The 15,389-nt window shown below is 41.9% G+C and overlaps 1 protein-coding gene across 4 annotated transcripts; it reads left to right on the top strand.

Moving 5' to 3' along the window:
• The first annotated feature begins 974 nt into the window (after window positions 1–974).
• Window positions 975–15,026, top strand: meak7 (MTOR associated protein, eak-7 homolog). 4 transcript variants are annotated; one of them, XM_085464903.1, is made up of 10 exons: window positions 982–1,039; window positions 3,173–3,276; window positions 3,389–3,541; window positions 3,817–4,080; window positions 4,158–4,302; window positions 4,403–4,614; window positions 8,357–8,543; window positions 10,706–10,824; window positions 11,669–11,848; window positions 13,724–15,026. In XM_085464903.1, the coding sequence occupies exons 3-10, from the start codon at window positions 3,395–3,397 to the stop codon at window positions 13,847–13,849; spliced, it is 1,380 nt and encodes a 459-aa protein (XP_085321029.1). In that variant the 5' UTR covers window positions 982–1,039; window positions 3,173–3,276; window positions 3,389–3,394; the 3' UTR covers window positions 13,850–15,026. The 4 variants fall into 4 exon arrangements, with proteins under 4 accessions (XP_085321027.1, XP_085321029.1, XP_085321028.1 ...); XM_085464902.1 differs by lacking the exon at window positions 982–1,039 and adding an exon at window positions 2,424–2,975; XM_085464901.1 differs by lacking the exon at window positions 3,173–3,276 and having other exon boundaries at window positions 975–1,039.
• The last annotated feature ends 363 nt before the right edge of the window (window positions 15,027–15,389 follow it).

Genomic DNA, 15,389 nt, shown 5'->3' with positions numbered 1-15,389 from the left:
TGCAGAGGACCTTCCCGTCTGTCTTTAGTTACTCTCGTGGCCCCTCTACTGGCGAAAGAGGGGACGGGAGCATGAAAACAATACAAGCTCTTTATGAGGGCTGTACTGTGTATGAGTCACACATTCAGGTTTGAAACAAAAGTACGAAAACTGGACAATAAATTACTATTTGTTTCAGTTTTTCAGGAAGAGGGAAACTACAGAAACTGCAGAATGAGTTTTCTTTTTTTTTTAAATATATCCTTGAGACCTTTGTATCATTTTCTTTGTGGGTATTTTGAGAGTTTAGAGTCTCTTTGTAGTTGTTTTTCTTCTTCCTGTGGTTCTTTTTTGTCTTTATGGGATTGATTATCAATTTTAATAGTTGTTTTGTGTCTTGTCATCGAGCTGTGTTACTTCATGTATATTCTAAAAACCAGGAGCCCTCTAATGTGACGGGCCCCAGGATCTGAGTGTGCTGAAAGAAATGAGATATGATGCAAGCCGATTTATGTGGTATTACAAAGTCTTTCCTTTCATTTGATAAAGTCACATTCACAGTAATCTCCTGCCTATGAAATTATGACGTTTTTTCAAGGATAAATATGGCCTTCATTGGATATTTTTTTTAAAACTCCACACATGGTTTTTCATACAAATTTTACGCTTTATCACTTCATATGCACATATGACAAATGCCTGCTAAAAATAAATGTTTCAATATTATTATACCATGTCACTTTATGTAAATATTAAAAAATGATGTACGTCGTACAAATTGCTCGAATAGTATTTATAGTATACCATTTATTTTTGAGTATATAGTATTATCTATCTGATAATCATGTTCAGAAATATTGTATGAATACAACTGGTATTCCGGTATTTCAGTATTGTACCTGAGACGCTTTGAACGCGCCCAGGCTGCTCACGCGCATTGTTTCCGCCCCCTCCCTGGAGCGCGTGGACATTTCGTTCTTTCATTGGCTGTTGCTCCTGCAAGACCCGGAAGTGTTGCTGTCACAGGATGGAAAGCTTTTAGCAGCTTTTTCATTCAAAGGTTTGCGCCTCACGGACACATTTACTGTTATTGTCGGAGACCGCGGTGCATAAAATCTGTCTTCGCTAATCAAACACGACGTTTTCGGCGAAGGATAATCATGAAGCAGTGCTGGGCTCTGTTACTTTAACCCCAGCATTCATCCAGGTGTCAGCTAACCGCTGATGAAAAGTAGCCTGGCTAGCTTCGTTTTAAACGCTAAATCACCTCTGTGTGTATCTTTAGAATAGCCAAGGACGCCTCTAATCATCGGGTGGAAAAACTTTCCTGTCAATGCAATGATAAAGAGTAATTTTGTCCTCCTTCCCGGGTGCACCTGCGATTCCTGAGTCCAAACAAAGATGGCCGCGTCCACAGAAAGAAGTTAAAACTGTCGCAGGTTACTCGGTGAAGCTGCTGTTTTTTATTCTCGGATGGTTGGATGAGTTTTTCGGGAATCTAGAAACGCCTTCAGAAAGACAAAGATTTTAAACGTGTTTTCAGGCATCAGCAGCTGATTAAGACAGAAAGAAAACACATGTAGGGCCATCCGTCCATGTGTGCTGGACTACATTATAAAAACTAGCGTTTCTGCTGTTGTGTCCTTTCCATTCATATTAATCGGAGGGGCATAATATACAGGCCACTATGGAGTCACCACTAAATGATAAAGCTTAATCAGCACTGGGAGTGCAACGTATTCACTGAGCCAGTTAGTGAGCCCACAGTGGCGCTTTCACATCTGCCTAACCAGGAGAGATCTCAGGAGACGCTGCTGTAGTGAAGCAGCTGAACCTAATGTTTTATTAATCAGACAATTAAGTTCATCATAAAGCATCTAAATGCTGCTGCTCATTGTGTCCCAAAGCCCTGCAAACCGGGTCCAGACATGCCTGTCACATGTGTCGATGTTCACCGTTCAGAGGTCATCCTGGTTAAGATAAGATAACCTTTATTAGTCCCACACGTGGGAAATTTGTTTTGTCACAGCAGGAAGTGGACAGTGCAAAAGTTATGAGGCAAAAATTAGAATACAATAAGAATAAATACAGTACACAACTGTACAGAATAGAATAAAATAAAATACTATATACAGTAGAATAAAATAAAATAAATATACAATAAGATAAAAATAGAATACGAATGCTATATACAACTGAGTAAAAATACAACGATGACAGAAAGGATTATTGCACTTAGTATTATTGCATATGTGTGGATGTGTGTGTTTGTTCAGTTAAAGTCTTTATTATGGAGTCTGACAGCAGTGGGGAGGAAAGACCTGCGAAATCTCACCGTCCCACACCGTGGGTGCCGCAGTCTCCCACTGAAGGAGCTGCTCAGTGCTGTCACAGTCTGCTGCATGGGGTGGGAGATGTTGTCCATCAGGGATGACAGCTTCTCCTGTCACTCACCACCTCCACTGGGTCCAGAGGGCATCCTAGAACAGAGCTGGCCCTTCGGATCACCCTGTTCAGTCTCTTCCTGTCCCCAGCAGAGATGCTGCCGCCCCAGCAGACCACGCCATAAAAGATAGCAGAAGCCACCACAGAGTCATAGAAGGTCTTCAGGAGTGGGCCCTCCACTCCAAACGACCTGAGTCTCCGCAGCAGGTACAGCCTGCTCTGCCCTTTCCTGTAGAGGGCGTCTGAGTTATGAGTCCAGTCCAGTCTATTGTTCAGATGAACACCAAGGTACCTGTAGCTGTCCACAGCCTCAATGTCCATACCTTGGATGTCCATACCTTAGAAAGAACTAGGAACTTGCCCAGTCCCCTCCCACCTAACTTGGTAGTCTGCCCCCTTTTATGATGCCTCTGAAGACTGAGCCCATAAATTCTTCAGAAAGTGTTTAATCAGGTGGCTTCATAAGGGAGCAGAGTATGATTTTCCCTTAGACTTCTATGCAACCAGAAGTCTTTTTGCAACCATGGGAGTCGCCCCTGCCGCCTTTGCAGGTGCACATTTGCTTCACTATTTAGGCTTAGCTACATTTTTGTCTTTGGTACAGTATGTATTCTTCTTAATTTCTAAACTTGATTAATTTGCTCAGCTCACAGGAGGTTTAAAAAATTTATCATCGAATTCTTTTCATTTTAGCTTCTTTAAGCGAGCCCATAAACTCATCACCTGGTTTCGCTTCTTCGACTTTTAGCCCTGTGACTGCCTGGCGACCTGTCAGGGTGTACCCCGCCTCTCGCCCAGTGGTTAAAAAAATAGCCGTTGCTCCTCTTTTCATTGATATCGATTTATCTTTAGGTTGGTTCAAATGTAATATTGCTTTGCTTTTCTTTGAATTGGATTCGATTGCCTGGCAGTACGTACACACAATGATGATTTCCATTCTGCTGTACTTTGTGTGTGACTGCAGAACATCATGGGTAACGCTGAGAGTGTGGTGGTGCAGAAGCGGCTGGCCCGTTTCCGTCCCGAGGAGCGACCCGTGGTTGAGGGGGTTTTTGACAAGCTCCAGGGTGGTGCTGGGGGCGCCGCAGGGAAGACCATAACGCTGGAGATGCTGCAGGTGTGACTGTGGAAGCAGTACTAAATGTTTTCAAAATAAGACTTAAAAGTGTGTCAGCAGATGGAACAGGTAAAAGCCTGAATAATAGTTTCTATGTAACATCACGACTTCATTACATCAGGTTTCACATGTTTTAAGAAGTCCAGTTTTCCATTTGTACATCTTTAAACTTTTCCTATCAGGCAGGATTTGTTTTTGTGACTATGATGCTTTGACTACTTGGTGTAGAGGTGCTTTCTGTCACCGGGTTTCTTTAAACATTTTGTTTCTCCCAGTCATCAGTGGGCAGCGTGGCACCAGGCTCGATGGTGAGGAGGGTCTACCGGTGCATGTCCAGCATCGACCCTGGACTGGCAGCTCCAGCAGCCACGGGGAAGGCCGGATACGCCGGCCCCTCTGGAGTCAGCCGAGAGCAGTTGATCGTCTTCCTTGCAGACACTCTGCGGGGAACTGCAGAAGAACGTGTCCCCCTCGTCATGGCCATGTCCCAGCATGCGGCAGGGGCGGCAGCGGTTGTCACATGTGAGCAGGTGCTGGAGGTGAGTAGAGTGTAGTGTTGGTTTCTGCAGCATTTGTTGTCTGTGCTTCTTACAGCACTCCTGCTCTTTCACTAAAGTTCCTCCAGGACCTGGTCTCTGCTGTAGTTCAGATTTTGGTCCACAGAGGACGCCTGCAGGGCTGGAAGCCAGAGAGGATGGGTGACATCTCCCTGGGTGTAAAACTCCTGGCAGAGCAGATGTGCTCTGAGCTCAAACCATCAGGTAGAGCTGATTTGGAAGTTCTTGAATATTTTAGAAACTCTGACTTCTACTTCTCTGACTTAATCTACTTTAAATCTACTACTTCCCCTTTTCTCATTAGATGAGGGGGATTGTGATGTTTCCTGTCTGGAAGACTGGATCTTCAGGGTACAGCAGGTATCACAGTACCTGGAGCTGCTGGTAGCTGAGGGACTGAGTGTGTCTTTGAGCAACCGGCCAGCCCCGACGCTGCTGCCCCCCTGCAGGGAGACGCCTTGGAATGAACTGAAGTGTCTACTGGACATCCCCACCCTCATGTTTCTGGCTCCACAGGTCAGTATATACCAGCATATTTTTGCTTTTTTATGGAGTCAAAAAAACCAAAAAACTTTCAGACACCCTGAAACATTTTGGTGTTACACTTCTGTTTTTGCCTGCTTAATGAGAACTTAGTTGTGTTACTGCAGTGCGAACAGCAAACATATAAACTGTATTCAGGTGCTCTAGTTTTTAGAAACGCAGCGATCCAGCCGATTCTAGTTCCAACATGAGACCTACACCTTGACATCAGTTATCTGGTGCTGCTTCAGATGTCTCATACCTGTGTGACATTAATAAGCTGTTTCTCGGTGTGAAGACGACAAATCTTTCCTTTATTTGAATAGAATAGAATAGAATAGCCTTTTATTGCACATGTATGTACACAGTACATGTACAACGAAGTGTAATGCTGTAGCTACACTTGCAGTCTATGTATGTATGTTCAGTAAGTAGGTCTTTTTACTGGCTGCACCTGATGTGGTCTGTACAGGTGGGTGCCAAGCAGTGTTGGCCAAGTTACTTGAAAAAAGTAATCAGTAACTAATTACTGATTACTTCCCCCAAAAGTAATCCTGTTACTTTACTGATTACTTGTTTTAGAAAGAAATTAGTTACTTAGTTACTTTTTAAAAACACGATTTACAACCTGAAGAGGTGATAAAGCGATAGATCTTTCAGCCCAATTCTACTTTTTCTGCATAATCCATCATACAAAATGTAATCAGATGGAAAAGTCACTTTATAAAACTTGTTTTATTGGTTTTAATCTCTTAACTTTATGCATCAAGCAAACATTTAATCATATGCAACATTCTCTGACTGGAAGAAATTTGTTTAACATTTAAACCTATTTTCTGCACATTCCAGCACATAAAATAAAATAGTTTTTTGTGTTTACACTCACAGCAGAAAATAAATAAAATCAAAGACTCAGCGGTCCTGTTGCTCTATTTTCACCTGTTTAGCAGGAGTGGGGCAGGCGGAGGTTTGCCCTGGTGCAGGTGTGCCGCAGCCGTCATGTCAGTGGGAGGATCCGCGAGTTTCTCTGTGAGTTTCCCATTACGTCGTAGCTACTCGGTGCTTGCTCGGACGTTTAGGGTTTTTTTTTCGCTGTAAAAAGAAGTTTTCTTCCCACGCAGTGAACAGCGGACACTAATGTTTTTGTCACTTTTTACGGAATCAAACCCAAAGTAAGGTCAGTACTTCCACGCCTTAAACGCTGCACGCTCTGCCGCACTCCATATATGATCCATTGTTGATCTGCACACAGCTGTTGTCACGAACGTCGCGCTCGCTTACATCATTGTGAGGAGACACTCTCGCAAACGAAATCACGGTTTTAGTAACGCAGTAACGCAGTGTAATCCCTTACTTTACTCATTACTTGAAAAAAGTAATCAGATTATAGTAACGCGTTACTGCCCATCTCTGGTGCCAAGTAAGAGCAACACCAAGACATTATTCTCTCATTTTAGGATTTTTGTCATCCTAAATCAGCAAACTCATATCAAATGTAGCCAAGTCAAATTAACGTTCACAAGGCTCCAACTATCCAAAGATGTTTCTCCAAACTTTCATTTTTCTCAAGTTGCTTTTGTCAGTTGGATAATTAACTCTTGAAACTTTGCTGACTTGAATAACACAGGTCTGCAACCAAAAAAACAGAGCAAAGGCTCGAGCGAACTGTGAAACTAAACACTCTTTAATGGCCAATCTTTACCTGGTTAATCCTCTCGTCTTAATTCAGTTCAATTCAATTTTATTTACACAGCACCAAATCACAACAACAGTCACCTCAAGGTGCTTTATATTGTAAAGTAGACGCTACAATAATACAGAGAAAACCCAACAATCATATGAGCCCCTATGAGCAAGCACTTTGGCGACAGTGGGAAGGAAAAACTCCCTTTTAACAGGAAGAAACCTCCAGCAGAACCAGGCTCAGGGAGGGGCGGGGCCATCTGCCATTTGGGTCGATTTCTTTATCAGTCTCCTCTTAGACGAGACTGATAAAAAAAGTTACAAAATGTTATTGTTAGTGTGTCATGACAGCTTTTAGAGATCGAATCGGATTGCTGTTTTTGCCATAGACTTCCATTAAGGTTTTGCAGTCACATGACCGCTAATCATGTAACGTTAACTTGCCTGTTTGCATCTAAGACGCTGTAAGGTCAAGTCACGCAGGGCTTGAGACCGAGCCACCGACCAGGAGCGAGTGTTTGCAGACATGCTGGCATCTTCCATATTTTGCTGTAATGTTGTTCTTCATGTTAGTAAAACGGGAAAAACATTCAAGTAGTAAGTTTAGAGACCAAGACAAGCAAATAGCTCTGACATTTGGCTTCTTCCTTTTTATTCTCTTAAGTCTTTTACAAGCTGTTTTTCTGTTGATCGGAGAAGGAATTACTTGATTAAATATTGCAACTCTAATATGAGTCTCTGGTATATTTATGAAAGCTCAGGGTGCTTTCATGTTCAAACAAGGAAAAGCCTTCTTTAAACCATTAAAACAGAAAGTAGCTGCCTACATAGTGTTCCTTGTAATTAACCAGAATCTGTAATCAGAATCAATGAATCGACTAACTATTGCAACACATTTATCACCACCAGCCTATCAGAATTTGCTCAGATGTCTTGTATTGTTTTACTGCTTTTACTGATATTGATCAGAGGTAAACATGTAGCTTTAACACTTACGACCCATATGGAAAAGATATATATAAATCTTATGAAGTTTGTATCTGTCTTGTATGAAACTTGTATGAAAAGCATACAAGAGTGAAAACAGATATAAGATCCCTTGAAAAATTATATAAATGAAACTTGTATGTTTTGGATACTTACTAAAACAATATATGAACGCTTTCATGAGTAAATCATAGAAGCCTTATATGATTCACTATATGAAGTAGGCCACATCTGAGTCTTTTCCATATGGGGGGTTCAAACAGAGATCGATGCAGGTGAAAGAGGCCTGTGTGCAGAGGCAAAATCACAAAAGGTGCATCACTGTCCAGATGTTTACAATAAAAGATGTACTCGCTGAATGTGTGTTGTTCTGGCCGTGCAGAATGGAGAGATTGTGGCTTGCAGCTTTCTCAAGAACTGCTCGCCTGCTCACGAGTGAGCGATTGAAGTAGTTTGTCACAGGAAACCAAAGACAAAAGCAAGTGTGTGAACCTGTGTCTCTGAGAACTTGTTTGAGCTTCAGACAATCAAAGATATGAAATGTTGTAAAAGAAATTCGATCAACTCTCATGTTCGCACGCCTTCTGAAGGGCCTGTTTGAGGGCTAAGACTTGGTTTTAACTTCTAGGTAGAGTTAATTTTAGGTTAGGGAGAGGCTGGGAGTGCATTAATTTAAATGAATGTGCCAAGCAACCATGCTTTTGTATTTATATACTCTACTACAAACAGAGTGGAGCGGGCAGTAGTTGCTGTCTTTGAGTGGGGTTGGTCAGTGGGTTTGGCACAGCATTTACTCGTATTTTCCAGCAGCGCATATGCAGAGTGCGGTGAGAGCTGCGAAGAATAGGGGGAGTGTTAGTGGGATAACAAGAACTAAAAGCACTGAGTCATGCAAAGTGGCGAAACAAGACATTCAGTGATCTGAGTAACAAGAGGGGAACAGGTTCTCCGTCACCTTTCAGACTCCCGATCCACCTCCTCTGTTGTAGTGTGATTTTTATTATAACAGCAAATCATTCATCAGATGTCACACATATTCTTCCACACGTCACTTTAATCTCACCAGCTGCCAGATGGCTACAGCGCCCCCTGGAGGCTTGTGTTTTCCACTCGGCTGCACGGGGAGAGCTTTACCAGGATGGTGGCCGGCCTGATGAAGCAGGGGCCCACCCTGCTGCTTATCAGAGACACCAAGGGGCAGGTCTTTGGGGGCTTCGCCTCCCACACCTGGGAGGTCAAACCTCAGTTTCAGGGTAAGTATGCCACAGACTAGTGCTCCCACTGCAAAAGAGCTGAAGTCCACCTGTTGTGCTCATTTTTATTCTTGCACTGTATTTGGGTAGCTTTGCATGATTCACAGCTCGAAATGATCCTTCTTTAAGTAGTATTGTCTGATGCAGCCGCTCAGGGAGAATTTAACAGTGTGGTGATTTGGGAGTTTCTGTAATCAGAATCATATAAAAGGACAGATGCATATATGGTTTACCACGATGTTACTTCATTAATGTCATTTTTTTCTCCAAGCTTTCCTGTTTCCTCTAAAATGTAAAAAAAGGCCACAAAGTGAATATTTTAATATTTTATTCTAACATTTAGCCAAGTGAAATAAATCATTCTGATTGTGGTCCTACAAGAAGGGACCGCACAAATCACAGTGACCTGTTTTTGAGAGCTGCTGGCACTGTCGTAAAACCAAGTAATACATCCAGATTTAAAAGAAAAATCAGTGAGTGTTTAACTTCGCGGGTTCGAGTCTGTTGCACAGGCTTGAGTGGCCGAACAGGAAGTTACTTTTTTTTAAAGAAAACTAAAAGTTCTTTAATGCTGTGGTTTAGACACGATTCACATGAAACAAGCCACACATAAAAACTTTGTTTCTAGCTGAATTTCTTCATCTTTCTGAAGCCCCTGTTCTCTAGTCTAGAATAGAATAGAATATATTAGAATCGATACTTTATTGTCATTCAGAGCATACACCAGTTAGTGCATATTAAGCGTGATTTAGATATCTGTGGAAGATCTACATCGTGACTTAATAAGATGTAACCCCTCTTAGCCCACACCACAACTTTCCACACCATCCAGCCAGAAGGCATGATGTCGATTTCTCTGTCAAGTATATTTCATTCATTAGAATTACGTTTCAGTGCACTGACTCACCTGATTTTGCAGGTCTTTGCTCCCCACTGCTGTCACACTCCACAACAAAGACTTCACAGCTGACCAAACACACACAACAGTGTTATTGCCGTATGTGCAATAACACTAGGTGCAATTCTTTTTTAACAACGTTGTATTTTACTCAGTTGTATATAGTATTTTATTTTATTCTATTGTGTACAGTATCTTATTCTTATTCTTATTCATATCATCTCATCCTATTCCAGTGGGTTTTTCTATTTTTGCTATGTAACTTTGCACTGTTCACTTACTGCTGTAACAAAACAAATTTCTCATGTGTGGTGAAGCTTATCTCATCTCATCTTAACTGGACTGATACAATATTTGAAAAAAACACAGCAAATCTAAAAATTATAAAACGTTAAAAAAAAGCACCTAAGATAATTTTTACAAATATTTATACATATTTTGTTATATTCCTTTAATATTTTATATGTAAATATATCAAACACATCTCTGCTGGCGTGTGGATTTTAGCATCAAAATGACAATGTGGATTAAATGGATGCATAACTTTCTCTCTGGTAAAACCATTGGTGCTGTATCAAACAACGAGCCGTATTACTTGTCATCAGTAAAACAGCTCCAGAAGGCACCAACATTACAGAAATTATTTCTTTAGTCTGCATTTTAAATGTTGTGGATTTGGGCAGTATGTGGGCCTCGACTCATTTTGAAGTCTGCATTAACGAGAGGAGCTGCAGTTCTTCTGCATTGGCTTCATTTTTCTGACCCAGAAGCTGCTGCTCGTTTGGAGCAAAGAGCTCTTAATAAATCGCTGCGTTACTGTTTATGCTTCTGAGCCGTGGCTGCGTTTTAAACGCAAACCTCTTTGCTATTCATCCTTTGCAGAACTTTTTTTCTGTGCATATCTTGAGACATCTGTAAATGTCAAATCACTGAAGCATCATTTGGTTTTTCTCTAAGGCGCTCCGCAGCAGTACGTAATCGGATGAGATTTACAGCTCAGTAAAAGATTAACCACAAGAAAGAAAGTGTGTCGGCTCTAATAGATACAAATATGTCAGGCAGCAGGTAGAGACTCATCTGAAAACACGGATGAAATGAAACACTGAGGAAGTAACACCACTGCTTTGAATACTGTGGGCTGTCCCTTGACTTTCCTCTCACATCTTCATAATTTGTATATTTGTGTGTGTGTGTGTGTGTGTGTGTGTGTGTGTGTGTGTGTGTGTGTGTGTGTGTGTGTGTGTATGTGTGTGCGTGCGCGCAGGTGACTCCAGATGCTTCCTGTTCACTGTGAGCCCCAAACTGAGAGTTTATACAGCAACAGGATACAACCAACACTTCATGTACCTCAATCAGAACCAGCAGACCATGCCCAACGGACTGGTGAGACCACACTCGTTCAGCTGGAGAGAACTTATTAATGTTCCTCAGGGCCTGTGCTCATCACAGATATCCTCACACATGACCTCTTACTTTTACCAGAGCCTTAATATCTTTAGAGAAGCTGTATGTGATTTAGGGAACATAGCAGACTGTGTGAAAGTGAATCTTAAAAAGCTTTGTTTTTTACCCTTTTATCTAAGAATTCTCCTGAGGTGTGTGCTGAGCATGTTGGTTATCTCTGACCTGATGGTAGCAGTGTTGGCTCACTGATCCAACAGCTACACTCAGTGATATCAGTGTCACCTGTTGTTGTCACAGTGCAATGATGGTGTAGTATCTGTGCTTCAGGTGTAATGTAGAGCTGCGCTGTCTTTGACATTTGAGGGTCTACAGATGATAGTAAACAGAAATCTGCCAATTATGACTCGAATAATTGGACAGCAGAATTAAAAAGAGTAAAAGTTTCGATTTTGTCCAGAATCAGAAGAGTTTCAACAGAAAGTCCCACAGAAGTGCAGGAATATCTCATCATCATCTCAGCGGTGCAGTAAGCAGGCTGTAATACTCAGGAGCATGTGGCTCTGTACCTCATACAGCAGCTATGTTCAGCCTGACCTGACAAACTAAGCACATCTTCTGATCATTTAGAAATCATTTGAACATTTCATACTTTCACCTGCTGGTTAGATTTCAGCATAGAAAAGTACTCGGTTGGTTTCCTGAACACAGCGGCTAAAGAGACGATATTTATTTATTTGCCCCTGAGTGGCCCCCGAAAATGATTTGTTTTGTGTGACCTGCTTGTGTTAACTGACATAAAGATGTGTTGTCTGGTGTTCATCAGGGGATGGGCGGTCAGCACGGCTATTTCGGCCTGTGGCTGGATAGTGACTTTGGCCGCGGTCATAGCCGGGCACGACCCAAGTGCACCACGTATGGCAGCCCTCAGCTCTCTGGAGACGAAGACTTCACCCTGGACTCCATGGAAGTGTGGGCTGTGGGAAAACCCCCAGAGCCCGAGGAGGTCAGAGTACTTGTTCAAATTCTTCTATAAACTCGGCAAAATAAAGACCCGTGCTGACCTAGAGTCAGAAGGTTTACACTGGGTGTTAGTCGGTGTACCTGGAGCCAACAATGTGTGGCTGTCTGAACACAAACAGCCAAACAACATCTCCGTCAAACGTTGAGTTTAAAACCAAAGAAATACATGTTTGCATTTTGTGTGATTTGGGCCTTAACTAAAGTTTCTCTTTAGAGCCCATTTTTAGTGTTTGCAGCTTTTATGTCTAATCAAAAGAAAATTGCTGGGATAGTCGAGCAGGGCGACATGAACAAAAATATCTATCATGATATACATTTGAAAATTTGCGATAACGACATAACTGACGATATAATTGACACGAGACAAAATACTTTACAACTCCTCAACTTTATTAGTGCAAAAAAAAAAAATCAATGTATTTTCACTTAAACAAGCAGCTGTTTTTTATGTGCATTAAAGTTATATAAAAATGTAACAATGCAAATTCCTTGCTGACAGTTTAACCAAAAGGCATTTCCAGTGGGAACTGGCCGACACATCCTCAGCATAACCATGTATAATATCCACAAAACTTAAAAAGAGGTTATACACACACAATACGGTAACATTATGTTGAAGCACAGTACGTATCACTCCGCGAGGCTCCGCCTACAATAGCCGTAATGCTCCGACAATCCATCAAGCGGTGCGGCTTCGTAGCTTAGCAAAGTCGTACTGAAACATCTGACAGATTTTCGAGCGCCGTGCACATAAAATCGTTTCCAGGTCAGTAAACACAACCAGAGTTCATACATAAGGCGCACGGGATTATAAGGGGCTCTGTTGACTTTCTAGTCGACAGAGACACACACACTCGGATGCTCCAGAGAGGACAAAGAGGAAACATGCATTATTCCTTCAAAGTTCCTGACTAACAGACAGAATCTCCTCTTTAGTATCCCTGCATACAATATTGTGCAAAAGTCTTGAGCCACCCCTCATTTCTTCATATTTTATTTCCAAGGAGCAATTCCTTTTAAATTCAAAGGACTCCCGAGCAATCGTTCTCCAGGCTTTTTGAAGCTCTTTCAAATGTTTTCTTTGAACATTGGCGGCTTTTTCTGTCCACTCCCTGTACCTGATCATTTTCACAGTTATTCTTTAGATTTCTTTCAAATTAAATGCTTAAATTACATTTTTAGACACTTTGCCACTAGCAGCCTGTCATAAAACACATCATTTGTTCCCATTACTTCTGTTGAATCTACAAGTAATACCAAAGATAGCACAGTTTGACAGAAATAAAATAATATTGTGCAGCAACAAGGTGATACCCAAACAGCTGTTAGTCAGGTGGCTTTGTCATAAACACGGGCCTCTTTTAGGTTTCTCTTATTCTTATTTCTGCCACGCCCACCACTGTAACCAACAGTCTCTGTGTCACAACACAGCTCAGCCTTACATGTAAATGTATGCAAAAACCTCCCATCAAAACATCCCCCTAAATAACCTTTAGGGATCAGTAACTCTGCAGGTTTAGCAGACAGACCAGTTTATCGCCCAGTGTGCTAGTACTCCACAAATCTCACTTTATGTTACTTTCCTAAATTATTTTTCAAGGTAATTAATATGCACAGAGCACTAACTTTTTGTGCAGTTGTATATTGCATTAATAATATATGAAAGTACAACATTTCACACAGCAGAATTTGTCTAATGGCAAACTCACACTGAGGAGATTTTGTTGCACTCTAATGCTGATCAGTGCATGCACAGAGCATGCACTGCACCACGAGAGCTGCAGTTCTTCTGCATGAACCTGCTGTTTCCTTTAAAAACTGTGTTTTTATTTTCTGTACCTATTATTTTGCTTTACAGGGTGAGGAGGGCGGAGCTAAGAAGAGCATCCTGGATGTGGATCCAGAGGCCCAGGCCCTGATGGAGATCACAGGGAAGACCATGCACAGTCAGGGCCTCAGAGAACCAGAGGATGACCAGGAGTGACTGTAAACACACCCAGCTATATATCGCTTCCATTCATGCCCCCCCCCCAGTCTACCCAGTTACTAATTCATGTGGATTAAGCTTAAAGGTGGTCTGCACAGTGTGGTTTGTCACCAGTGTGCAGGTTTCAGGCCTGCTTTACATCAGTGAGAGCACGATGGACGTGTTCACATTTGAGCTGCACTGGAGTGAATTCATTTCATCACTATTAAAAAACACAGAGTGAAGAATCAGACTGAAGAGACGTAGCTTGGAGGAATAATTCAGGGAATTTACAACACTGGCGATCACAGCTTCTTTTTCCTTCCTTTTTCCTTCCAGTAAAGTTCATGAAGACAAGAAACAGAAACTTTGATTACCTGTCTTACAAACTGGACACATTCCTGGATTTACTATTCCTTACCAGTTAGCACAAAGTCCAAATCCTGACTTGGATTCTGGGCAGATAAGCTGAGTAATTAACAGCTTAAACAAAGACTGTGGAATGCTGCATCACAGCAGGCCTGTAGCGTCTGTGCAGATGTGATACTGTGAATTTCATCTTTTAAGTCGCGTGTGATTTTATGCTTCAGTGTTTTAGACAGATGAGCAGGTCTGTGGTTGATCAGCAAGAGGATCAATAAATCTCTATTTAATCTGTATTATATTACTTATAAAGTGAAATATTTCAAGCCTTTTTTTATGCTTTACTTTTGATTTTTTTGGTGTTATTTTCCTTCTTCCTCATATGAACAGCAGAGTGAGCTGATCCAGAGAAGCTGCAGCACTTTACTTGTTGCACTAACTGGCTGTTATTCATTTAAAAGGCTGTTTTTGCAGCAGTTTACAGCAGCAGCTGCTCTGCTCCGGTGTGAAAGGTGAAGCAGTGTGTGAAGATGGGTGCTGCTCGCTACTTTAAATGCTTCCATGGTTGATTCTTCGACTGTATTTAAAAGATAGATGTAGCTGAAGTGTGTTAACCTTGCATTCTGTCTGATGGCCGGGCAGGGTAAAGTCTCAGAATGACGTCTGCAGACTGTAGAGGGAAAACATCCTCCAGCTCCCTGGATCTGTGTCCTTACTAAACACTTCCGATGTGTATTTATTGTCTCAGTCACTAGTTTGAGCCCCTAATAAATAAAGCACAGTCATGGTTCCCAATAAGCTCGCAAGGAATAATAAAGTACGGTGCACTCTACCATGTGACTAAGATGCTTCTTCAGAGGTTGCCACTTGGCAGACATCTATAAATTTTAGTCCCAGGACTGTCGGGATAGTCAGTTATTGCGACCACACCACAAGTAGGTTTATGGGTGCAGCTTGCTATCCAAGAATTAGCTGATAGCTTATCTTTCCACCCACAGTTGGCAGCAGACAAAGGCTTTGAGGCTTCAAAGTTCAGACTCACCATTGGAGCCATCTTCGAGGGGCCACGAGAGGATCAGCAGAGAGTTTTCGGCGTTTCCATTCTGGCTTCTTTTATCAGTCCTGTGGGCGGAGCTTGTTAGTTCTGCTCACAGACTTCATTCATGTGCTGCAGAATAAGGCGAGCGTTGTAAAT

The sequence above is a fragment of the Copadichromis virginalis genome, linkage group LG7 (assembly GCF_057382275.1).
Source record: "Copadichromis virginalis isolate Kocher_CV1m ecotype Utaka linkage group LG7, C_Virginalis_male_GT1.1, whole genome shotgun sequence".
Lineage (NCBI taxonomy): Eukaryota > Metazoa > Chordata > Actinopteri > Cichliformes > Cichlidae > Copadichromis > Copadichromis virginalis.
The sequence above is the reverse complement of the archived record's forward strand: the minus strand, read 5'-3'. Positions and strand labels throughout refer to the sequence as shown.